Source organism: Amblyomma mixtum, chromosome 3 (assembly GCF_055824585.1).
Source record: "Amblyomma mixtum isolate Tamu chromosome 3, ASM5582458v1, whole genome shotgun sequence".
Classification (NCBI taxonomy): domain Eukaryota; kingdom Metazoa; phylum Arthropoda; class Arachnida; order Ixodida; family Ixodidae; genus Amblyomma; species Amblyomma mixtum.
In genome coordinates, this window is record NC_143014.1 from 142290004 (window position 1) to 142316483 (window position 26480).

The window sequence follows — 26480 nt, forward strand, 5'->3', positions numbered from 1 at the left end:
CTAGTAGGCGCACTCGTCCGGAGTAGGAGGTGGCGGCGCCGTATGGGGGCAGATGAAGGCGTCACTGAAGCCGCTGAGCGACGGCAGCGAGAAGCGGCACGCTCGTTCGGCCAGGCCGCGGTGCCCGTGATTCCGCTGGTACCAGTTGATACACAGCCCGACAAAGAAGATCTGTTCGGGCGTCAGGCCGAACTCCTCCCTCTCCTGGCGGAAGTGTCTAGCGTTGTGCGGCGCCCTACGGACACCCTGCGGGGAAACAGTGTGTAAACACTTTCGTTAGGCCAGCTGCGAACAAGGTCATCCGCCGTACCTTGCCACAATCTGTCTGCGAGCACATCCCTTCCACTGCGAGGCACTGCGTTGTATAATGGGTGGTACTGACTGCAGGTGCCGCTAATAATTAATCGCTGTTTTGCGGTGAGCACGTTCTACACAGGGAGGTGCGAAAAAAACGCCGCTGCTCTTGAAAGTAAGGGGATTTCGCGAAATTAGTACATAACCAACAATAAAGTTTGGAACAAACTAAGAAAATACTTCCCACCTGTTACTCCCTGACATAGGTGAAGCCCAAATTCTTTTGCTGGGAGATGAAATCGGTGGCATAACGCCGCCGCGCAGAGAATGGCTCTTTTGGATGTCGTCGTTTGGTCACGAACGGGCTATGCAGTACCGATCTACCACCAACCCCTACTCCCTGATATCCCTTGCCGAGGGGAAACTTGGAAGTTCACCAACTCGCCGCCCGGTGCCAACTTACCGACACACCGCTGCTGATAACCGTGATGTGTCGGTTAGATCCTGACAGCCAACTGCAACGAAATGTTTCGCCATGTAAAAATACTTTTTTCAACAGAGGGTCCTAAAAACAAGAGCGAATATGGAGACTCTTCCAAAAGTCGTCGTTTTTCGAATCGAATCTGAAAACAGGGGCGGCCGTTACCAAGTGCCAAAAATTACGTATAATTGGTAACACTCGGAACCACTATAGGGCTCCATGATTTAGTTGAGTCGCCGCCTCGCTGCTGCCCATAGAAACCGCAGCGAGCGGACACGCGTTACAAGCATGTGCTGCGAGCGACGCGAACTCCGGTCGCATAAATTTGTAAGCACTTCAAACGAACGCCCGCAAACAGGGACCACTTTTTGTATCGCGGCGTCTGCTTTCGTCCTTCTATCTCCAAAGAGATATGGCGCTGTTGGTGCAGCGGCCGGAATCAATAGAGATGATGCGGTCTTTCGATTCATTCTGTCCAAGCCAAGCAAGGACCCCACTAGAACGCCACGTGAAAGAAAACAGTGCGCCATATGCCACCCAACTTTCGCTGTTTGTAGTACTTCGAAAACGCATGCGGCGTGCGCGTTCTTGCCCCCGCGGGCTACACAGTATTTCGGCATGATAATCGCACCTGCAATTTCTAAAAGCTTTACCACAGTACCAAATGAAGGACTACCAAGCTGCCTTTTAACCTCCTGCCTTTCTCTTCATGCCATCCGTAATCCGTTCACTCCCAACGGGCTTGGCTTGAAGAGGGTTCGCTTTCCCGGACCCTACCTCACATCCGGTAAATTGCTTAACTGCGTGAAACGCCGCCAGATGCACGCGTCGTCAGCTATAGAGCTTTTTAAACGGTTGTAATAACTGTACTAGTTCTCTAAGAAGCGCGGAACTTTGTCACGATCAGTTTTATGACATACCCAGCACACTAAGAGGAGTTTTAACCTAAGAAAAATTTCGTTGCAGTTGGCCTTAAAGGAGACATTGCTTCGGAGGCTCCACGATGCCCACCGTTCGCACTTCCACATGCCTCCCAGCTAACAGCGTCCAGGAGGTGATCAGAAATGGCGTCGGAAGGTGGCGCAGATATTGGAACCCCTTTACGAAGCCACGGTGCTTACAGAGACTCTTTTCATCGCCTCGAAATATTAGCGAGCGCTCTAAAGGACAACGACCTATTACACACACTGAGTAAGCGATCAGCACGCGGTTATAAGCATTGTTCAAAACCTGCCATTGGATTCCTTCCGATGTGGAAATGCGGAAGTATCCCTCCTCTGCACAGTCGTTACCCACATCTCTACCTTCGAAATGCGGCGGCCACGACGAAGGAAGCATTAAGAACCAAAACCTTAATGCTGCGCAGCGTTTTTGAAAGTTCGGACCTACTTTGCACCGCCCAGGTACCTCGGGCTATTGAGCAAACAGAAGGACACGCTAACCTTGTACGCATTGAAGAGGATATCGGCAGTAACTGCAGCCTCCAAGATCCGCCTTGATATTTCGCCGTCACTCCACCTCTGGTCGAGGTATTGTCTCCGTAGGCACTGGTACTTCTTCCTCAGTGCATTGAAGAAGTCATATGACCACACCCTGTCATAACTGCCCGTCTCGTTGAAGATGTTTGGGCCGTACAAGAACAGCTGGCTCGCCTGCGATATCCGTCACTGTTATTCAGTATATCAGTCTGGTTTTAAGTAGGCATTCAGTGAGCTTTCATTGCCGTTAAAATGGAGTCATAATAGACAAAAAGGATTGTTCTCAATCTCTCCACGTCGAACAAGTCCTTTAGTAACTATTGCAAGTTCGGCACTGTCGTCCGCTGTTGTGTCGAACCTGCAGAGTTCAGGCTGATGTGCGCGAAAGCCTTTTTTCCAGCTTTATTATTCACAAGCACACCGGCTCAGGCTCGTGACATCATGTGACGGGTAACACGCTGGCCCAAGCAGTATGGGTGCCCCTACACAGAACACCTGATAATGGCCTAGCTTAGCTCTCATGCCGAACGCTCAAGCTGGTCATGCTTTACGAATCAGCCGTTTGCAAGCGAGGTTTTTCGCGCACAGCTCGACCCACGACCAACAAAGGCTAGTGGTGAAAGAAGTGGCTACAAGTTAACCGCCATTCAGCCACTCAAAGAGTCAATTGCTTCGCTCCGTTGTTTGCGCTTGAGACGAGGGCTGAGAACACGCACCTGCTGTACGACCTTGTGTCCGATAACAGCGTAGTTGAGAGAGTAGGACTTGTCGAGCGGGGGCACAACGGTGTCCAGGCCGAGGTGGATTACGTTGTACACACTGACCATGTATGGCAAGCCTGTCCTAAATGGAGGCACGAAGAACTTGCTCGTGTTCGCCGTGGTGTCCAGAAGTAGGCTCACCATATACTTGCTGGTGATGCGGCACAAGCTCAGGTAGTTGTCCAGGTAGATCACATCTTTCTGGTCTGGCACGTGCGTGTATAACCTGCGCGGACCCGTTTGGAGCTGAAATTCCTCCTCTTCACCATAACCCTGAGAGGAGCAAGGATGTTTTCCTTAAGTAGGGACAATGCACTATACCTCCCTGAGAGTATATGCGGTATGAAATATTACAAGATTTCTCATTCATATCACCAGATATTGAATGCCTAGGAGCACGAGTTGGGAAGTTCGTGATCTTAGTTGTGTATCGTCCTCCAATGGGGCACAGAAGAAACTTCTTGCAATTTCTTGACACGTTTTTTTCCTTCATTGGTGCAAAACAATATTCATGCGTTATTCTGGGAGATATAAACATAGACCTTTCATCCAATGACTTGCACGCCAGCGAACTAAAGACTCTTCTTTCTACATACGATTCCGAAAACAGCATACGCATGCCAACAAGAATAACCACACAGAGTGCAACACTGTTGGACGTATGCGTAACAAATTTAGAACCTCATGAATTTTATTCTGGAGTGCTCTCATCTGACTTGAGCGACCACTTGCCATTATTTTTTATTGCGGTATCCCAAAAGAAAACCAGGAAAGACCCGGATGCGCTGCTTCATACGCGTAGAAAAATCACTGATGAAACTCTGCAGTACTTTGCTCGTCTGATAGAAAGAGTTGATTGGAGTGAAATCTATAAACAAAAAGACGCTAACAAAGCCTTCGATATATTCTTCACCTTGTTACGTTCCTCGTATGATGTGGCATTTCCAGAAGAAAACGTCATTTCTCGTAGAAACAAAAAATTCCGAAAACCATGGAGGAATTCACTTCTTTACAGTCGCATAAAAACAAAGGACAAAATGTACCACGAATTTTTACACAAAAGAGACCCAGGTTTATTTTTGAAATTTAAAAAGTACCGGAACGCACTAACATCCGATCTGAAGAAAGCTAAGGCAGAATACTTCCATAGTAAATTCGACAGCATAAGAGAAAATCCTAGAAAGGTGTGGGATGCAGTAAATGCACTCACTGGAAGAACTAAAAAGTGTTTAAACATTACTGGGAGAAAGAGGTTGGGAGAAAGAGGTAACCGCACGGAGACAGGACGACCTCTGAAGCGTTTTTAAAAATAGGGCTTTTGAGGTAGAAAGAAGCTTTTTGCGCCATAGCAATGCCAGTGTTGGAGAACGCGAAAAAAACAGGCGAATTATGTTAACTGGTAATGCATACTAGTACTAATAGCTAGCTTTCAACTATTACAGTCAGGCAGTTGATTGCAATTCGAGATTTGTGGCTGGCCGTTAGTAATAGCCATATCAGTTTTTAGAATTTCGAAAACTCGATTGCCCTTGCCACAGTAGCCCAACTGATTCGGGCCATTTCTGGCGCCATTCGAAAACCGCGCGCTTGCGGGAGCGAACAAAGCGACGTCAATCAAACCGGGACACTCCGTGACGCACGCACTACGCAACAATCTCGGCCCCGCCCGTGCTGCAGTGCTCCTCGCCATCTCGATGCTTCAGCGCGAGCGGCAGAGAACGTCACGTTGTGCGTGCGTCACGGAGGGTCGCGATTTCATTGACGTCGCTCTGCGCCCTCCCGCAAGCGCGCTTTTTTTTAATGGCGCCAGAAATGGCCCAAATTATTCGATCTACAGCGGCGAAGATAATCGCGTTCTCAAAATTCTAAAAACTTATATGGCTATTACTAACGGCCGGCTAGAAATCTCCAATTGCAATTAGGAGCCTATCGATAATGGTTAAAAATTTAGCTATTAGAATTTAGTCAATCAATTACTGGTAAACATGATTCGGCCGTTTTTTTTTTTACGTCCGCCAACACTGGTATTACTATGACGCAAAAAGGATCTCTTTACCTCAAACACCCTTTTTTTTTTAAATTAGTGGCCGGCTTCCCTGAAACACCTCGTATAGTATACCCTACACCAGGTATAGTATGATATAATATGGTATAGGTATGTTAAAGTACACCCTATATTAGCAAAAGCAGCAAAAAAAAAGAATGAATAAAACCTTTACTTTAATAGCGACCAAGTTCTCTCTGATTTTTACGTATCGACGGCAAGCTGATGAACGAAATATCACTGAAGTCCTTGAGAGCTTCGTGGATTTTACTTGTGCTTTTTCGCACTCGCGTAGATGCAGCAGCGCTAACAACCTTGGATGTGACCACGTTCTCCACAATCACGGGCTAAAAGGCTAAAAGGAGAACATGCTATAGGAAGTTTGTGTGTTTTCCTAACCTGTCGACCACGCACCTCTCTGTTAGCTCTAGGTAGTATTATTTTCGGCGAGATAATATCGAGGAATGTGGCAACAGTCCATGAATCCTCGAGCGTGATGCCTGCAGTATACTTTCCTCTTCCTTGGTATGATAACTTGATTGCAAAACCTGGCGAGCTTTTCCGGCGCTGTGGAGACCACATTGGTGCGATTTTTCCATGGCGCTCTGTTATGGTGTACGGGACCTTGTACACATATTGGACTGCGGTGAGGGAATGGTTCTGCGGCTTTTCGTAGAGGGGATTCGACAACAGGAAGAACTTCGGAAGGAAAGCCAGCTTAGCGGAGATGAATGCTAGTAATTTCAGCGCGTTGTCTGCGCTGTTGTCCGGAACTCGCGCTTTTTTTTTTGTTATGATGTTAGAGAATCCACCAACCGCTCTAAGTAAACGTCTTGGTGAAATTCTATTACGTACAAGTGTCCTGCTACTTGCTGGCATATGAGCACTGGCCAGTAGAGATAGCTGGTCAGGGATGAGGAACGACAGGCCTACCACTCCACAAATTTATTTAAGACTACCTGAATCTCGGCCATAATGTTTTACTGTGCCCTGAAACAATAATCTTCAACCGATGAGCCTACCCGACAGGGAGCATTTCGAGGTCGAACGAAAGCAACAAGGTAGTCGTATTCTGTCATGGGCGAACGCTAAAGAAGCCTCGAGTGTTTGAGGAAAATTATGAATTTCTCAAGAAGGACAACACAAGAAAACCTGTCTTCGCGGTATTTCGGCCTGAAAGTATTCATTTGAAGCTTCCCTCAAGATACTTGTTTGAAATTTCTCAGCCATTTTGGATATTGACAAGCCTTTGCATTACGAGTAGGTCGATCCCTGCATCAGCTATGACCGCTAACTGTGTGCGGTCGTGCAGCGATAAAGTGTTGCAAGGGCCGACTTGTCCTAGTGATGGCGGCAGCGGTGATCCTCAGAATTTTTGGACATAACGCAACGTCCGGAGGATAAAGAGATCACGACATGGCGTCAGGGCGTGAAAGAGCTGATTCTTCTTGACCCGTTAGTCACCGTGGCACATAGCTTTGTTTTGCCGGAGGAGAGTCGTGCTGTCGTCGCTTAGTTTTTCCCGTTAAGGGGGGACCCCTGCTCTTCGAAGAAGTTTTTTATTAATGAAGTCCCAATTATGGAATTTTTAGGGAACATCTGTTTTTGCGTTCTGATTGTAAATATGTCATTTAATTTCATGCGAAACAGTCTTTGCGCACTTATGAAATATGTCATGTCAGTTTTTTCCTGAGATACTTCGGGGCAGGGAACTTGCTGAAATGCATGCCATTGGTATGTCTTGACGTGACGTAGTGCGGGAAGGGTGAAATTATCATTCTGCCTATCATAGAGTTTGAGTTATGGGGTTTTGAAATAGCCACTCACGAAAAGGAATAAAAGTTTGTATCCCTCTTTCTGAAGTGGCAACTTAAAAACCCTGTAACTCAAATTCTATAATAGGCAGAATAATAATTTTACCCTTACTGCATTTCTTGATGTTAATACAAACCAAAGACATGCATTAAAGCAAGTTTCCTGCAGCGAAATATCCCAAAAGGCCTCTCCAAAAAATTACTTAACATATTGCATAAGTTGCCGAGGACTTTTTCGCATGAAATTAAATGACATACTTAGAATCGGCACAGAAAAATAGATGTGCCCTGAAGATTCCATAATTGTGACTTCATTGATATTGTTTTTTTTAGACAGCAGGGTCCCCCCCTTAAACAGACTAAACTGGCAGCCACAACGCGACGGTGTTTCCATGTTGACGCAGTTATCTGGATTTTGCCCCGTGCGTACAGCCGACGCCCTACACGCTCCCCAAAATTACAGTTTCAATTCTTTTTTTAAACAAACTATGTGCGGTACACGAAAGTAGTTTTCTCAGGTGTTTCATGTGACCAGGCGAGCTCAGTGCTATGGCATAATTATCGATGTCCATATCCTAATTAACCAAAATCCATTAGTGCGCGTCTTAGTCACTGCAGTTACCATCCAACTTGGAGGCGGCTTTATTCGGTAGACTACTCGATTTGGTCGAATTCTCGTAGCACGCCCGTGTTCCAGTATATTATTCTTCTGATTTCCGACTCAGTACGCATGACTGCGCGTACAGTGTAGTAACAGTTCTTCCCTGTTGTGACGTAGCTGCTACGCACGGCGTTTCTTCGATTTCGTGAGACGAAAGTTAGAGAGGAAAAGCTATCACCTTCCGCTATTGCTCTACGCCATTGGCAGACGAGACGTCATGCTCAACAGCAGTGTCACACACGTGGAAGCTTTCGCCGATTATCGACGCCTTGCATGCTTAGCTAGGCGGTTTGAATTGGAAATTGGAGGCAAATGTAATTCGGGCGTAGTACGGGAATTCTACTGAATGGAATATCCTTGAGGTACGCCCGCCTCTAAGTTTGAAACCTAAATATTCGCATTATATGCGGTGACTAAAATGTCTATTAATTGATTTTAGGTAATTTAAACATTTAGGGCGACAATTCTCATCTCCCTCTCTGTCCGCCTGACCGCATAACCCCAATTCAAACATATCTTCCTTGTCTTGCTCATCTCTTCTTTTTAAAAAAGCCCTGAAAGTCTGATTTCGAACGCCCTGTGTTTTCTTGATGAAACGCTGCTCAGAAAATGAAAATTTTCGGCGTTCGTCCCAGGAAGCTTAGTTAAAAACACATCTGCTGTCGTAGTTCTGCTCCCGATCTTTGGTGAACGAGGCCTTACTCCTCGCAATCGCGAAATAACGCTGGGTGATGAAGCCGCCTATAGAGCGCAGAAATGTTCTGAAGGGCTCTGCAGAAAAAAAGGAAGCGAATGCTCGGAAATCAATGCATTCTGTATTTGCAGACATGTTAGAACGCCAGACTTCTACTCAGTGTGTCGAATGCTTTATTTATTTATTTACTTCTCTGACAACCTGTGTCCCCCTCCATCTCTGCGCGGTCGACCATCACCATCTCGCTTGAGTTAACTATTGATCTCGCGTAGGGACAGCCAGCACCAGGACAGCGCCGGCAGGGCGAGGAGGCTAATTATTCCCTCATGGGGTGAAGCGGAAGTAGCGACGGCAGTGCCACCTAGACGGCTACGCGGGTTGCCGCGGAGTGGGTCGAGGTCTCTTCTGAATTTTCTAAATCCGACCAGCCCCGTGAGCAGTCGTCAACCGCACTGCTCGCCGCCTCGCGCGGCAAGCGTATGAGAAATCTCGTCACGCCCTATCCCCGTTCTTCAGGTTCCGAGCAGCGAAGCGAGCGGAGCAAACGCACGATCACGCCGCCTCCCCCGGTAATGCAGCCCCTCACTTCAGATCTTATTTTACTCTCTGCCCCGGTAAATGGCCAGGGATGGCTTTACCCCAAGAATGCAGCGCGCACGGGGAAACCCGGCACGCAACCGCCATTCTTGGCGCGTGCAAACACTCGCCGCCGATACCACCGAAGTCGCGCCCCTGCCAAGCCAGTAAGTCGGAAACCCTTTTTACGTAACCTTCTACTTTCGGAGGGATGCCTCGTTGATGTTTTGCGGCTAGCTAGCCCACGCAATGAGCAATAAACAAAATGCGAGTGTACACGCCTTGTCGTCCCTGCCTTTGTTCCCTCAAACACGGACCCCTCCGTAGTTAGCTAGCGAGGTCGCTGCACCGCGAAATGGGAGCGGGGTGGAAGACCGCCCTCATATCCTCACAATGGCGCCCAAAGTGGGGCCCGAACTCACGGCCCTGAGCTTAACAGTCTCATGCTCTACCAACTAAGCTATCTAGAAGAGCCCTTGACTCGCTCCGTGACAATCCGCGTAGCCATATCGGTGGCGCTCCAGTCGCTACTTTAGCTTTCCTCATGAGGGAACTAACCCCCCCCCCCCCCCCCCCCCCCCAAGCCGAGGCTGTCCTGACGCGTGACGGCGGTGATGGTCGGCCGCGTCGAGACGGAAGGGGAAACAGGTTTTCAATAAATTTTATCTATTACATTAATTGTTAGTCAGCGCGTCGCTCTTTCACTGAATGAATAAGAAAACACAGCGCTAAGCTATTAAATGTTCATCTGAAGTCAACTGACCGTGGAAAAAAAAAGAGAACAAGCAATAAGCGCTTGGCCTTCCGTTCAGAACAAAAAAGGGACGTAAATAGACTATGCACGGCGTTTCACCTAAGACTTGACACAATTTTTAAAAATAGACTTTTTGAGTTAGGAGAGCGCTTTACTCGGCATAGCATTGCCAGCGGTATAGTACATCAGAATGCAGCTGAGATGCGCTAACTAGCAGGCTGGTTAACTAATACTGAATGGTTAACTTTTAAACTATTACTGTTAGGCTCCTTAGTTATGGGAGGTATACAGCGAAGCGTAATTAATACTCATATCAGTTTTTAGAATTTCGAAAATGTGGTTACCCACGACCCGGTGGCCCAACAAATTTTGGATATTTCGACGAGTTACGTGCACTGGAGAGGTTACTTTGCCTGCGAGCTTCTCGAAGGCGCATGTATTTTGGTGCAATGTACCCAAAATTGGTTGGGCCACAGCTCCGAGGGTAGCCGTGTTTTCGAAATTCTAAAACTGATATAGATATTAATTACGGTGGGCTACACGGACCGCAATAATTAAGAAGCCTAACAGTAATAGTTAAAAAGTTAACTATTCAACATTAGTTAACCAGTCTGCTAGCTAGCATATTTTAGCTGTATTCAGATGTGCTTCACCGCTGACAATGCTATGCCGAAAAAAAATTCGGTCTTCTATCTCAAAAAGCCTATTTTTAAAAATTGTGTCAAGTCTTAGGCGAAACACCCTGTATGTACAGGGTTGGACAAAAGTTCCCAGGCCACAGGGTCTCCGTTTGAGAAATGTAGTGGGACGATTACAAAATCCCAGAAGCTGAAAATACCTGTAGAAGGTAGAAGAAGCATCAATCTAGCCACTGAAAAACTTAATAGATATATCGGCATCGTAAGTTCCAGGATATACCGATGCAAACCCTAACCTATGGCCTGGGAACTTTTGACCTACCCTGTACTTTCACGAACCAAACATACAGCTTCGTTGCAAGCGAAGGGGATGGGAGGCTTCGGTTTAATTCCGGAACGTTAAAGAACCAGGTGAGGTTCTTTAATGTGTATCTAACTCTCGGAGCATGGGCACCTTTGCAGTCGGCTTCCATGAAAATGTGGCTACCACGTCTGGGAATCTGATCTCGGAATGAGTGCGAACCGGACGCCATTGCCTGTGAGGCACCGCAGCGAGCAAGGGCGAAATGTAGACTGACCGTGTAAGCCCTGTAGAGGATCTCAGCGGTGACGGATGCCCGTATGGCGTCCGAGGGCAACTCAGTGGCGTTCAGGTCGCTGTCCAGGAAGAGGCGTCGCAAGCACTGGTACTTGCTCCTCAAAGCGTTGAAGAATTCGGTGGACCACACCTGCTCGTAACAGCCGCTCTCGTTGAAGACGCTAGGTCCGGACAGGAACAACTGGGCCACCTGTAATAGCACAGAGCCACCCATCCCTTGGGAATTTGGGAATTTCTTTAAGAACGTCTTTAAGAGAAAGCCTTCGAAATTAGCTTTATATATATATATTTTTAAAACGACATAGCGTAGCAGCGCTCAAATCACAGAAAGGGACTAGACGAATTAGCTGGTATGAGACCAGCTGCCCCGGAATTAACGAGCGTCCGACGCCATAAACATGCATGTGCGTGGACTGGTATCACGCTTGCAGTTCGAATTATCCGGTTTGCCGTGTTAATAGCGGCCGAATGAACGATATCTTACTGCATATGAAAAAAACTTGCGTGTTGCATTAAGCTGCACGTAGAAATTCTGTTCAGACGTTTCGATACCGGTTCGATGCCTTCTTCTTCCTTGAGGGAGACGGCCTGAAGCAGCAACTTTCATGCGCGGCGGTTCGTGGTTGCGGCTGGTCAACAATGCGCCACTCTGCTTAAAGGTCGCTGTTTAAGGCCGTCTTGCCATTCCTGAAGAAAAGAAACGGTCTCAAAACGACGGCACTCTATTCAAGTCTTTAGTTGTAGTCGTCTTCGTGCCCTTTTCGAACTTAACCTAGCCAGGCAGAACTCTGCTGAAAATATTGTATTTATGGAATGCTTTCACACGGACACTTAAGTCATACTTTGGAGTCCGAAAAAAGCAAAGATCACGGGCACTAAGTTCGTGGCGCAGCCTCCGTCTTCTGCCCTGCTATCCAACCGTCTCGTCCGCTGACTGCGACCGCTCGTGTTTTCTTTGGTCGGTTGCGCCCGTAGCCCCTTCGTCGCCGTAGACACTGGCTGTTGCCTTCTTCGCTTCGCATTTCTTTGTGTTGGGAGCGCCCACCGCCTCTCTGTCGCCGCGTCCACCACCTTCGTCATCTATCCTTTATTCCCAATGAGGTGTAAATGACGAGCCCACTTAAAGGGCAACTAAAGGAGTTTTAGAATTCGGCGAGCTTAATGGGGTCGAATGTGTGAAGCTTGTACGTAAAGCATGCGGAGTTTTTTTTGTGCTAGAGTTTTAAATGGCGACGTAAGAGTCGAATGAAGCAGCGATGGTGCTCTGACTTCTCCGCAGCGCACAGCGTCGGGTGGCAGCCGCTCGATGAGTATGCAGCGGCGTCAGATTTCCCACGCACAAACGCTTATTCGAATCAAGAGAACCAACGCCATCGAAGGTAAAGCCTACGGAGTGCTGTATAGCGGCATACGCCGAAGCAGAGCAAGACCGCGGGGGACGGCAGCGGTGACCTGAACTATCACCGACCATGACGTCATTATTGGTTTTGCCGCATTACTGCAGCGCTGTGAGGAGAAGTCTGAACATTGTCACGGCTTTAACCGGCGATGACATCACGATTTCAAATGCTAGCGTTAAAAAAAAAAAAAGAAGCTTGGTAGGCTTTACGTACAAGGATCATGCTTTCGAATCCTCTCGTCAACTTCTCAAAAAAAAAAACAGTTCAGCCTTCGTTAAAGCACCATTCGAAAGGAGTTGTCGGCAGCTCCGAGCCATGGAATCATTCTGCTAGCGCACAAAAACGCCAAGATGGCTCGGTCAGTAGCCGCCAGGAAATGTCAGGTACTTGCCCCGGTCCACACGCACGAACGGTCACAATTCCTCCGCCTTTCAGCTCGTTCATTAACGGGTATTGGAAAGCGTTACTAATCGAATAGAGCAAGAAGATGGGCAAAACGAATGGCGCAAGCTTCTACTGTGTTGCGTTTAGTTTCGAACTGGGATAATGGATTAGCCAATTGTCGAAACGGAAGAGTGATACCCCTGTCAAGTGCGCAAATCAAGCGCGCTTAACGGGAGTGTGACTCAGTTTGAGTGCACTCTGCCAAAGTCAAACGGCCCATCTGGAGTGTCCCTCGCAGAAGAGTGCACTCCGGTTGGAGTGCACTCCTAGCGAGCAGCGACTTAAAAAGGCCACAGAGTGTAGTGTATAAAAACAAACACTCACCAGTTTATTTTACTTGTAACACTGTTTTCTAAAAAAAAAAGTTTTTTCGAAGGGGAATGTAAGAGAATTCGATATATCGATAATTCGGTGTACAAAAGATGGCTTACGCAAGATTATATCTAACCTAGAATCCAGAATACATGGCGCCCATGCTAGCAATGCGTTTCTTGCCGCGACGTGCCGCCCTCCGGCGTGCTGGCAGCGCACCGCTCGCTATAGGTGTTAGGCCTGACTTGCTTTGCAACGAAGCCACTGCGGATGGTGGTTTGGAACTAACCGCTGCCAATTACATGATGCCTAATCAAGTTACCAGTACACTATAAAATTATCCCTCTTTAAAATTAAGGTACAGTTGGTTTCTGTAATGCATTCGGCAGAGAAGCACCCAGGCTAGGGCCGCCGCTAGGCTTTAGTTAGACTGGCTTCACTGCTTTAGAGCGATGTGGCGTGGATATGAGTGCAATAGACCGAATGCCACCCTCAAGCCTGTCCCACGCTCACCTCATCACTCGGTTTCATTGTTGTAGCGCTTCCAGTAAATACTGTAGCGCTGCCGTGCCCGCGCGCGGAAAATGGTCGCAGATAGCAGTTAGGAGAAGCGCCATTTGCAGGGGCACGACGCGAAGTTCGATATATCAAACCGCCGGTGAAATTGCAGTTGGAGATACAGCGCGACTTTGCTATATTTTCCCAGAGGATTTTCAAGAGGATAATGTCTGTGTTCAATATAACCAGTAATTCGAAATAGCCGGGTTAGATATCTCCGGGTTCGACGTAGCGAAGCGAAACAACGCCACAAGAGAACGAGATCAGATGCAACTCCTCGGCACGCTAACATGTTGTTTGTTGTTAGATGTGTGGATAGTTTAAGCGCCCGTCACAGCTGGTCCTGGCTTTTCTTCTATTTTTTTTCTATTTTTTTTTAAATTTGTTTACGTTTGTTTTATTCCTGCTATCGCATCTACTTGTTCAAAAATTACGCTCGTTCTCTGTCGCCATTTTTGTTACTACGAGTGACACTCTGCTTTCGCGTTTAGCACCACGTCGTACTTAACTTGCGCGCTGGCCAGGGGTTTCAGTTTCACAATCTGTAAAGCCACCGCTTCTGAACAAGATGAGGTTGGAGGGAAGAGAGCATCGAGAATCAGATAATACACAGGCGTAAGCAGGTTTGTCCAAGGCCTGCGAGAAGTGCTCTATGGAGACAATCCAGGGCTCGAGATAGCTCGCGTTTCTTGCTCGCTGGCCTCCGCTTAGTGTCGGCAAGGGTTGTGCTCGCTTCGCCAATGTAAGTCGAGGCAGTCTACCGCTGAGAAAGGCCATCGCGGAGCAAGCGGGCGCGAATACTAACGAGTGCTTGCTCATTTTGCAGGTTCAGCATGAGCTGCCTTCCAGTAGCGAACACCGTGTTACTCAATGGGGATATTTTTAACTTGTAATTTTGAGAAAAACTAGAGAGTGCGGCGAGATTCGGCGTGGACTTAGCAATTGTCATGGCCTACTCTTCCTCCTCCTTGGTTGTGAATCTGACCTCTAAAATGCTTCCTGCATTCACACCGACTAGCTCCGCCGGCCATAGAAAATCAATGGAATGTACCGAACATTCTAAATTCCCGCGGTGATTTTGGGTGTTCAGCGATACACGGTACATGGTGGCAGCCGTGCAACCTAAAAGCTTCTTTCCATATTTCCTGTGCTTGATAACGGTAGACGACCCACTCATGTGCATCGAAAGAGTATATAGAGCTCTCAGTATACTTTCTACTCATGTACCCCAATTTTTTATGGTTTTTCGTCTTAGGTCTGCAGTTTAAACCCGTACCTTCTGGGTCAGAATTGTCTATTACCATAGCTGGAGCCTACAGAGGCTTCAAGGTAAGCGACCCGGTTTATGAAGCATGCTCGTTAAACGGGCCCTCTAGGACAGTCCGTGCATCAGAAACCTACACTCCTCGTTCACTCGCGCCGGGTGTAATCGTCATGCCTTTGTGCTAGTACTCAAGGGTCTAAGCCAACAGCACGCGCTGGCATGGAGAGGTGGTGAGCCACTTTTTTATTATTGAAGACGCGAACCAGAATGAAAGACGGCGGACACTACAGCACGCTGCATCTACGAAAATAAAGTCACTCGCGTGTATTCATGCGTGCTTGCTACACGGCAACGCTGTGCCACGCCGGCCACCTTGACCGATTACGGCACCTGTATTTCGAAATTTGTATGGCGACACATATATTTCGCTTTTTTGCATAAAACCTCTATTCTCGCCGAGAAGAGTCTCTTTGTGATTAGAACGCGGTATCCTGTCGATACAGGCCAACTTCTATTTGTCTTCAGTCTCCTTTCGAGGCGAGGAAAGCGCAGCGTTCGGAATAGCGACTGCATACACGCGGTGCGTGGCCGCAACCACCGACTTGCCTGCTCAGCAACGTTGTATCCAATGCCGGCGTAGTCGAGCGAGGGTGACTGGCCGAAGGTGAACGAGGGAGGCATCATGGTGTCCAAGGTGAGGTGGATCATGTTGTACACGCTGGCCATGTACGGCACGCCCGCCTCGAACGGAGGAACGAACGGGCCAGTGGGAACCGCCGACGAGTTGTGCAGCAGGCGCAGCACGTACTGGGCCGTCGCTCGGGACACGCGGAGGTAGTTGTACATGTAGTCCACGTCCTGCTGGTCCGGCACGTAGTCGTAAAGGCTGCACGGTCCATGATGGTACAAAGCGCACGTGCTGAAGGCAGCAACGCTACAGTTTCGTTGTTTCATGCACAGCCGCTGACAGCAGACCGGCGCTTCGAAAACTTCCTCAGCAACTACAAAACGGCCTTGGAATCGATCGGGAAGCTGTTATAACACGGATTAAATTTTCGGTTACCTGAGCGAGCCCGCGATCTTAAAAGCATGTCTTTACAACTGCAGCGATCCTCAATGCGTCACACCTCAGCTATTGGGTTTCGCAATGTGTAATAATCGAAAATTATGTCGACTTTGGCGCCTTTCGAGAAAAACAATTGACAGGTCTAATTCAATTAAACTTTTTTCCTGGGCTAGTTGGTCCATGTTGCAGAAAGAAGCGCCGCGCAAACAAATGCAGGAGATTTTCACGTAAAAGCGCTTACTGCAACTTATTACCCTCTGGTAGTTTATAGCTCCAAGCCAGTTGCAGGGAGCGTTTGTCCGTGGTGCTCTCTAGCGTTTGTGCTGTCGCCGCTTCTTCTTTCTGGTAGAGCTAAGCTTAACGGCTTAGCGCATTAATGCACTTGAGGAGAGCGATGGCTGCTAAGCCATGAAATTAACAGCGGCGTAGAGCTCGGGCCTCTTCATTCTGCTGTGAATCGACCATATAGAAGCGCGCAGTTGCGCGCTGTGACCTCATGCTGCGTACCGCACCTTCTACGGCCCGGCCTTGGCCCCACCACCTGCACTCTCCTCCTCAGCGCTTAGCGATTACCTCAAGCTGAGCTCCCACTCGTCACGGGCTACACGAGGAACCACACGGGAAGGGCTCCGAGAAGCAGCTCTCGCTGTAGTACCTCAACCGCCGTCAAAGTATGTGACGTGTGCCTGAAGAACCATTTGCAACCAGCACAAAAATGAAAGCTCAACCCGACCATGTCTCGTATAGAAATTACTTTCCAAAGGTAATTTTCCTGGAGGCGTTTGCTTTTCATCCTATGAAAAAGTTGCGCGGAACATTAACGGCCAATTTAAACCCAGTTTCTCGTGTTCTTTTTGTGACTGAGCTCCCTGAAATATAATAAGTCACATGACAGTAACTAAAGACTGCAGCTCTGTTATTTGAAACAGATGCAAAGTAAGATTGCACCATTTAGTTCTAGGCAGCAGGAGCAGACTGGAAAGAAAGTTGATTTTTCTACAGATCCGGTGTCCCGTGAACTTTTGCAGACGACTGTGGAATCAAAACAACCTTGAAAGGGAACGGTTGCGGAGCGAGCACAATATGAAGATGTATCCTTAACGGCCGCTAATAATATTAACTCCGTGCAGCGTCAGCGGGTATTTCTAGCGGTCTTCCGGCAACTATCGGTACAGGCTGCAGGGTTTTGAGATGAAAAACATTGGCACCCCGTCGAATGAGCGCGTTGTCTGTGATAATTGGTGATAGAAATAACAGACCCTTATCCTTAGGAATCATTGCTGGTAGCTATTAACACAGCTGATAGTTACTGTTGGCGACAGTTCTCTTATTTTTTTCCATAAAACTCTTGACTGCACAACAGCAAGGCGAAAGTCCGAGTTTTATATATATTTTTTTGCAGAAAAGAGGTGCTGTGCTTGAGAGCTGATTTGAATGTAACTCGCTCATTTTGATATTTGTGGCAGTTATTTGGAGAAAATAGAAACTTCTCCAAAGAACACTGCACGAACATGAAACCTTCCTCCTTAAATAATTACTCCGCCAACCTTCGCGTCTTGATCTTGCTATACTTCCCCTCTCTCATTCGCTCCTATTAATCAATAAACATCAGCGTGAATTCCACCAAAAAAAACAATTTAATGCAAAAAATCTTTGGCAGCAACGCTGAGAGAACTACTTGAGAATGGCGCCCCACCTATCACTGCACTGCCACAGCGAAAATCCTTACTCTAGCCTGGGAACACTTTTTCTAGCTCATAGTATACCAAGGGTAGATAATGTTCTCGTGCATGTCAGCTATTAAGGTAAGCGGACGCTCCTTGTGCGATGAAAATGATTCCCCTCACTGAGCGAGCTCTTCTGCACCGGCCACATCAAGTACATCTGCCCCGATGACGTAGCAGCCGAGTTATGAAGCCGAGCATCGCTTTCCGAAGTAAGAAAACTCACCTGTCCAGCTGTTCGGCATCGTGCAGCGCCGCAAAAGTGTAGGGGAATATTCGCAGGTTGCCGATTCTCTCGATCAGCCTGGCCTCGCTGGGGCTGCCTTCCCTGGGAAACGCCGACAAGAAGGTCTTGGTCGCTTGGCTGACTGCACGGACTATGCTTTCCATCTCCTGCACGTCGGTTTTGTTGATCATCTCCTGCAGATAGAGCTGCTCCACGGCGAACGGCATCACTCTGCACCACATAAAGCAGAAAGCGGTGGTAAAATTCAGAAGTTTTCACTTGAAACCCGCGGGATCCATCACTATGCTGCACTTAATTTTCTAGGCTGCGCAGCAAGAGACGCGAGTTCTAGGCGTAGATCTGGCTGTGCAGCCAAATCTATTTATGCATCGTAGAGGAATGCCTCAAACTCACATTTCTCGCACTAATTATGTGTTAGCAAAGTTACGTGCATCCGTAATACGGAGGCGACTTTCGTCAACGATCTTTGGTTGTTCGGTTGAGAAGAGGCGCTATAATCTCACCTTTAAGGAGGAGAATACAAAGTGCAGCGCGCAACGGTAGTCAATGGTAAACAAAATAGGTTTGGTTTGGTGTATGGGGTTTAACGTCCCAAAGCAACTAAGGCTAGAAGAGACGCCGTAGTGAAGGGCTCCGGAAATTTCGACCACCTGGGGTTCTTTAACCCCTGGGGTAAACAAAATATTAAAAGTGGCAGAGATGAAACTGAAGCAATAGCGTGTTATGAGAGCAAGCAGGAGTGTAGTTCACGTCATATTAGTCTAATTAACCGTCCAAATTTCAGATCGCTAGAGGTATGCTAAATGTTCCATTCAGAAAGTTGGTGCTGTGGATTCTTAGGTGTTGTGCCGCTAACTGAACGTTTTCGCACTTCTGTAGTGCTACAGGCGAAGTTCTTTTAAGGAATGTGGCAGATTCAAAGTGACCTTGGCGACGAATATTTCCGCACTGACTATCGTTACAATTTTGCAAGAAAAGTTCGTACTCGGTAATGATTGTCCTCAAGTCTAAAACACAGATATGCATTCTATCGTATATTTGTTATTTATAGCCGCCGCGGTGGCTCAGTGGCTATGGTGCTCGGCTGCTGTCCCGAAAGACGCGGGTTCGATCCCGGCCGCGGCGGTTGAATTTCTTTGGAGGAGAAATTCGAGGCCCGTGTACTGTGCGATGTCAGTGCACGTTAAAGAACCCCAGGTGGTCGAATTTTCCGGAGCCCGCCACTACGGCGTCTCTCATAGCCTTAGTCGCTTTGGGACGTTAAACCCCATAAACCAACCAAACCAACCAACCATTTGTTATTTATTGCATGCTAATCTGCTAATAGAAAAAAAAATACGGGACTGAAAGGAGCGGTAATGATAAGGTGGTTCTAGAAGGCTAGCTCACTAACTATAACAATGAACAATACCTCGGATAAAGCATTTGCAGTGCAAAGCGGTGCGAACTTGCAAACTATTATGCGGACCTGGCGAAATGCGCTACTGGTTTAGCCTAAGACGACGTTGAATGTACCCAATCGAACTAAGGCTTCTTCCGGTACTATATCACAACACCGCAGCGTCAGGTTAAATATACTGATGTGTAAACGGGATACTCACGTGTGGACATCTGCGAAGCAACGCAGCCACATGTCGTTCAGTTCGTTCGTGTAGTTTGGAACAGGAGAGCTGTAGGCGAGGGTGTAGGAAGCCACGCGGCTTAAGTACCAGACCAAGTAGAGACCGATGTAGGCTGTTATCTCCGCGCCTTCTAGTGTTGTGAACACTTTCGAAACTAGAAATTTAAAGTAGCTGTCGTCCACAACCAAGAACGTCGTCTTCATGATGCCCAGGGATTCGAACTTGTTGCGAAGGACTGCGGTCAGGAAGCGCCAGAAGTCAGTCCTCGGGTAGGATGAACTCAGCTTCAGCTCAACGTGTATGGACTTGGTGACAGAGAGCTCCGTGAATAGCTGATTAACGTTGCTTACAGCCCTGATGAGAGCCGCGTAGGACATGCCAGGTTCGCCGACAACTTCGGCACACCGCCTGACGTACACTTGAAAATTTTCGCTGGAGCCGAGCTGCTGGAGATGGTCGGAAAAGGAAAGGACGTCGTATGCAGGCGTAACGTACGGCATATAGCCCTCTCCCGCGTATATGCTGCGGCCCGCAGTCAGCCTAAAGATGGGTGCTAGGCCGGCGTTCAAGTTAAACTCCACGATGCTCCGAATGACGGCTGCTTTTGTCGTCGTGGCCATCTTGGGAAACTCGAGTCCGCCCGCACTAAGCACATTTCTGATCGCGTCCAAGTCCTCGTTCTTCTGCATGGTAAGCTTCATGCAGCCGCGTAGCAGTGCAGCGGCCTTCTGGACAGCGCTCTGTCCCGAGCTCGCCACTTCCATGGCCGAGACCCAGTGAAGGGCTGCTCTGCGCGCCGTCAGCTCGATCCGCGTGAAGTAACGGTTGGTGCCGGTAGCACCCGCTGCGTAACTGAAGAAGTCCTGGCAGGGCGCGACGGACGGTGTCATGGACTCGTGTATAACCATGGCGACGTTGTAGCAGCGAGGCTCCTGGCACGGCGCCAGACAGTGGAAGAGCACGAGCGGCTGCACTAGCGTGAAGGCGAGTGTCAAGGTTGTCGCCGACACCATGAATATTCGGTATTCGGTGGAACGTTCTCGGCGGGGTCTGCGAGGGGTCGTTTTGTACTTTCTGGCACCGCGTCGGCTGCTGGTGCTGATGGAGGGAGGTATTGCGATGTCGAAGGAGACCGATCGGGGTACCTGACTTTTGGTGGTCTTGAAGGATGAGTGCCGCCGCAGTCGGGTCTGGCTGTCGGCGATCGCGAGACGGTAGCTGTGGATCAGAGGGTCGAAGGGCGGCTTGCTTAGGTGCTTTTCCTGGCTGCTTTCATCGTGCACTGGTGTATAGAATGATGCCTAGAAACAAGAGAAAGAACGAGGTGCTGCTGAGTGCCCCTGGAGCTCTGGTGCTAAATTTGCGCGGTTTCACGCCTGCAGAATAAACAGCAAAAGGTGGCACTATGCTGTAGTGGTCATGTTTTTGTTGTCATGAGTTTTTCTTGTCATGAGTTTCGACAAGGAACCTCAGATGCTTGGGTAGTGTGCCTATAGCTGGTGGCTGACTGGACTGTAACCCTTTTTTAATGTCTCTAAGCAAAAGGTACCAGCAACCGAATTTTTTAAAACCCTGATGCATCCTCCTCTCCCGGAATTGCAGCTGCTTGAAGAAAAAAAATAACAGCACTCTGAGAGTACACCTATCGTCGCGTTGATGCATTTTTGCAAACTTCGGATAATCGCAGTTCGAATCGCAGCACTCAGCGACGGTCCGCGCCGTGTCGCTATGGGTAGATCAATTTGGAACGGATCGCGATTTTCTCTACTGATTATTCACCATGCATTTAGGTTTAAACTACTACAAACGTTTACCTCCTTTGTAATCTTCCCTCTTATGGCATTTGCAATACGAGATTTCTTGCGTTATGTCAGCTTCATGAAGCGAGTGTAATAGCATTGCAGGATGGGCTAGATAAGGGCAATTCGTGACAAAAACAAAAAATTGGAGGGGGGACTTAAGCTCCACCTTAAGGGTATGACGCGATGGCTTAATGAGTTAATGACCATGTGTGCAGAATTGGTTGGTTTGGTTGGTTTGGTTTATGGGGTTTAACGTCCCAAAGCGCTCTTCCTCCCCCCAATGCGATCGGAAGCGCTCTTCCTCCCCCCAATGCGATCGCCCCAGCGTCAGCGTATAAAGCAGGACGGACCATATAACCCGGGAATCACACTCAGGGTCAACGGTAACATTATACCAACGGTGGCAGCATTAGAGTTCTTGGACTACGAATTCAGGCCAACGGCAGGAACTCGGAAACTATTCAGAGGCTAGAGGCCAGCACAAGTCAAACTTGTAGACTCCTGAAACGGATTGCAAACAAACATGCAGGCATGAAAGAAGCTAACCTCCTCAGGCTAGTCCAATCTTTCGTAATCATTAGGATAGTCTACGTGGCGCCATATCTGCGGCTTCACAAGGCAGAAAAAGACAAACTCGACATTCTCATTCGTAAAGGGATAAAAACGGCACTAGGTTTACCACCCAATACATCGACGAACAGGATTATGAGACTGGGTGTTTCCAATACCCTCGAAGAGCTCATTGAGGCTGCAACAACCTCGCAATACCAGAGACTGTTGCGCAGCCGTACCGGTCGCACCATTCTGGAGAAGCTGGGGCATGAGCCACGAGCATGCTCCAGACGTACTGAAAAGGTTCCTACTCTGGTTAGACACAAATTAAAGATACCTCCACTCCCAAAAAACATGCATCCCATCTACCATGAGAGCCGGAGGAGGGGTAGAGCAGTAGCTTTGCAAGCCCGATTTGATGGCAGACAGGACGTCCTGTATACAGATGCCGCAGAATGCGCGGACGGTACGGGGCGCGTTTCGGTAACAACCAGGGAAAACGAGGGCCCGGTAGCGTGCTGCAGCACCCGAAACTCGACCGCAACGGAGGCGGAAGAGCTGGCCATTGCGCTGGCTCTAACTCAAAAACAGGTTAAAATTATTGTCAGTGACTCAAAGTCAGCGATCAGAAACTTTGACGCGGGCTGCATTTCAGCTGTAGCAGCACGAGTGCTGGCCGGTGCCCCACCACCGGCAGAACAGGTCGCGCTCATTTGGACACCGGCGCACCAGGGGTTGAGAGGGAACAAGAAAGCGCACACACTGGCCCGAGGATTAGCTACCTTCCGGGATCCCAGGGGCGTCTCATACGCAACCCCATCCCCCTCGCGAGATGAAGAGCCCCTACGGTTCGATGAGATTCTTAATACATACCAAGAAATTCTAAATCATTACAAATTAGGCAGAGCGACATTTCCAAAACCGAATAGACAACTCACTAAAAGCGAAGAGGTCGTGTGGCGCAAGCTTCAAACTGGAGTTTTCCCGAACCCGCAGCTCTATAGTAAGTGGCACCCGGAGATTTTCAGCCCCAGGTGCAAGCGTTGCGAGGGCATAGCGGACATGGTCCATATGATATGGACATGTCCTAGCTTTGGAGAGCCTTACAGAACTGCTGAGTCCTGGGAGGCACTGCTTCTGAAAGAGGACGAAAAAGAACAACGCGCTGTCATCCGTCTCGCCCTGGCCGCTGCCGAGATCCAGGAGATTCCGGTCGACGGTTAAGGGGGAGGACATGGCTGGGACCGAGCTGCGACTCGGATCCGGGTCAACCTTTTGACGGGTGTCAATAAATGTTATTTCTCTCTCTTTCTCTCTCATGGATCTTGCTCTCACAGTCGATGTCGACGCCGACAGGGACGCCAGGATTCTCCACTACACAAGCTCCTTCAAGCTATCGCGTTAAAGCCACCGAAGGCAAGAAAAACAAACTGTCCATAAAGAAACGCACACACCCTGGCGGTGTTTTCATACTCATGTATTTCTTCCACGGTTGTTTAGTTTTTACTCTGTACGACGGTTTTTCTTCATAAAGAGAATTTGACCCACGTGCTTTCGACAAATATAAAACAAAAACCGAACGTTTCACCCAGAGACATTTCCAAGGTTTCAACGCTCGTATATTAATTATTACGCTTTTTTTTTTTGGGGGGGGGGGGGGGGGAGGGGGGTGCAGCAACTGCGGAAGATTACAGCTAGTTTACAGTGTGTTTTTGATGCCTGTGGTTTGAGCAGCCTCATACAATGGTCACAGCCAAAGTTATTGACCTAAGCTGGCGGCAGGGACCATTTCCAGGGACTAAACGAGGGTTGCCGTTGAAGCGGCGGAGGTCACCCGCATTACGAGCGCGAAGCTTTCAATAGCGGCAAGGCCTCTCAAGTGACTCGGCTCTTCCTCCTTTCTTTTTTTTCTCTGCACCTTACCGGTAAACAATGCACCAAGCCACGTGCGATGCTTGCTGGAACGAAGAGAGAATTGTGTGTGCGTGCGTGCGTGCGTGCGTGCGTGTGTGTGTGTGTGTGTGTGTGTGTGTGTGTGTGTGTGTGTGTGTGTGTGTGTGTGTGTGTGTGTGTGTGTGTGTGTGTGTGTGTGTGTGTGTGTGTGTGTGTGTGTGTGTGTGTGTGTGTGTGTGTGTGTGTGTGTGTGTGTGTGTGTGCGCGCGCGCGTGCTCGTGCGTGCGTGCGTGCGTGATTAAGGCATTAAGCGTTATACCCTTAAGGCGGAGGAGCGCAGGGGCCGCGGTAACGAAGGCAACTGCATTCACGAACTTGGCGCGCAGTTCAACGGGTGCGGCGGCGTCGCGACGGCGCGACGGTTGCGTGGCATCGGGTTACGTCACGGCGCAGCGCGCAGCGACTGCATTCACCACAAAGTGAGCGGGCGGGCCTTCTCACACATAAGGAGTTTTCAGTGGCTCTGCCGTCTTTTTTCTTCCCCGTAGTTCTGCATCAGATGCGCATTGAGAATCTGCAGATTGATGCAACAATGCGAGCAATCATTAGATTCTCCGAGAAAAGTCGGCGTTATCGTGTTTCTTCTCGGGAGCGTGTCAGGTATCTCACGGACGTTGTGCCGGATATTTTGCTTCCAAAATAATTATCATTTTCTTTCGAACAGCCAGTAACAAAAAAAAAAGAGAGAAAAACTAACTGAAAGTCTTCATCGTCGCACTACGTCGCCGCAAATGCTCACCCATCTTCATGAATAGCTCACAAAAGAAGGAACGGGAGTAATAGCACTATGTGATTACGATGCTAAAAGTACGACGATTTTAGCAGGAAAAAAGGTCACTCGGCTCCAGTAACAACCGCACAAACGGAGAAGAATTCTAGCAGTATACTCCATCCCAAAGTTTTTGTAGAGAAGGGGAAGCTATCGCGAAACGACGGCTTGCACAAGTGTGCCGTTGCCGCGCGCTCACGAGCCAACCCCACGCACACTTGGAAAGTATCGTTCTCTATTCGCAGCTTCAACTGAACTGCGACAACTTGTGAAATGAAACGGATGCTCGCCGACAACATTCCGTGACACCGCAGTAGACACTACCAGCGGCTTCAACGAGCGCTTATGCTCACACGCTCACGAGCCAAGGACCCAGGCCTCCGAGCTGGTGGCACTCGTCGCCGAGAACAGCGCGAGCCAACGCGTGCCAGCGCATGCTGCGAGCAGCCGCGAACCGAAATTTGCGTGTTTTAGTTTGAGAAATTCAATTTTGAGCTTAGCGGATGCAGGGTTGGAGGGCGGCGGAATAATATCGACCGCCTTCACCGGCTTTTCACAGCGCGAACGCATATAATTTGGCCACTATCGCTACGCGACCGCCATGACCAGGTGTTGAACCGGCAACGTTGCTCTCACCAGCACAACTGCCAGAGCCACTGAGCCAGCGCCTCGTAACCCGGTTACAGATTTCCCTTTGCCAGCGCGGCCGTTCGCTTAAAAATGCAGCCATGCAGGAAGAACCCTACCCAACGCTCAGGAGCGTACGGTGCCAAGCATCTACACGCGCAGTAAAACGGCCGTGCATGTCTGACCTACCTCTGGTGCCAGCACGAAACTGTTGATGATGGGAGTCACGGAGCTGTCGCGTCGGATTTGTGGACGCAGGGCCATGACCAGACCTGCCGTCGACGGCTGGCGCTGGGTTCGCTTTACAGCGAGCTGACCGGCCTAACGGCTTCTGGACGACGACTTGCTCCTGTGCGTCGGTCGAGAAGAACGTGCATTCCTTGCGCGTTCCATTTTTTGCGTGCGCGTGATGGTGATGAAGAAGAAGAAGATGATGACACGGCGATGTTTATATCGATCCGAAAAATCCATGTCGCTTCTTCGTTCTTGAGCTGTTCGATATTTCTTGCTGGAATCTCATCGACTGCCTTGCTAAATGCTGCAATATTTTCTTTTCTGTGCCTTATTACATGTGAGCCTAGTCAATTATTTCTTTTCTCTCTCTCTCTTTCTTCCAATAAGTCAATGCCCCCCTTGAGGTAGAATCCACCGGTGTTGCTCTCCGCGTGCTTTTCTTTTGCCTTTATTATGCACAGGTGAAGAGCAACCTCTGCCTCCCGATTCTTGGCCGATCCCCCAGTGTGGGTATGTGTTTTTTGGCTATCTTTTGATATCCTAACAACAACAACAACGATTCTATCCACCCGCGCTGGCTCAGAAGGCCAATCTCCACAACCTCTACCCTCACTGACCGTCTCGCCTCCATGCTACTCGTCCCGGGCCATGCGCGTGGCGGTGGCATACTGCTGTGAGGAGACCTGATGAACGTTTTCTATCGTTTTTCTATTCTATCGACACCCGGATAGATACCATCACATTTAAGTTTGAGATGTCCAATTGCTTCTATCTACCACAAACAGCCCATGTGTCGTCTTCGTTAACTTTCTTTTTGTAGCTGCGCGTCCTAAGACACCACTAATGACCACACTGCTCCGCAGGACCCCCGCGCCGCTGCGGTTGGCGCATAGAGCGCAAGCATGATCTCTGCGCGGCGGGCGGTCACAACACCTAGAATTTCTTACACCGTGTGAAGGCCAACTCCCCCCCCCCCTCCCCCCTTCCCGTTCTTTATTTGTCAATGTTGCTCCAGTTTGGCATAAACCACAGCACTCACATCCCCCCCCCCCCCCCCCCCACCCTCTGTAACAGAAGTTACCGTGGACCCTTCGAAAAAAGATCTTGGCTACG

General features: G+C 48.9%; 1 protein-coding gene across 1 annotated transcript; it reads right to left on the reverse strand.

Moving 5' to 3' along the window:
* Positions 1-25397, reverse strand: LOC149352199 (membrane metallo-endopeptidase-like 1). Its single transcript, XM_089575675.1, has 6 exons — positions 25323-25397; positions 19410-20731; positions 17788-18018; positions 15378-15657; positions 10774-10983; positions 1-246 (listed from the first exon to the last, which is right to left on the reverse strand). The coding sequence occupies exons 1-6, from the start codon at positions 25395-25397 to the stop codon at positions 1-3; spliced, it is 2364 nt and encodes a 787-aa protein (XP_089431801.1).
* Between the last annotated feature and the right edge of the window lie 1083 nt (positions 25398-26480).

Coding starts and splice junctions, on each gene's coding strand:
- LOC149352199 (XM_089575675.1), bottom strand. CDS start 25,397: ATGGCCCTGCGTCCACAAATCCGACGCGACAGCTCCGTGACTCCCATC. Junction 20,732..25,322: donor GTTTCGTGCTGGCACCAGAG/GTAGGTCAGACA, acceptor TCTTGTTTCTAG/GCATCATTCTATACACCAGT. Junction 18,019..19,409: donor TGCTTCGCAGATGTCCACAC/GTGAGTATCCCG, acceptor TATGTGGTGCAG/AGTGATGCCGTTCGCCGTGG.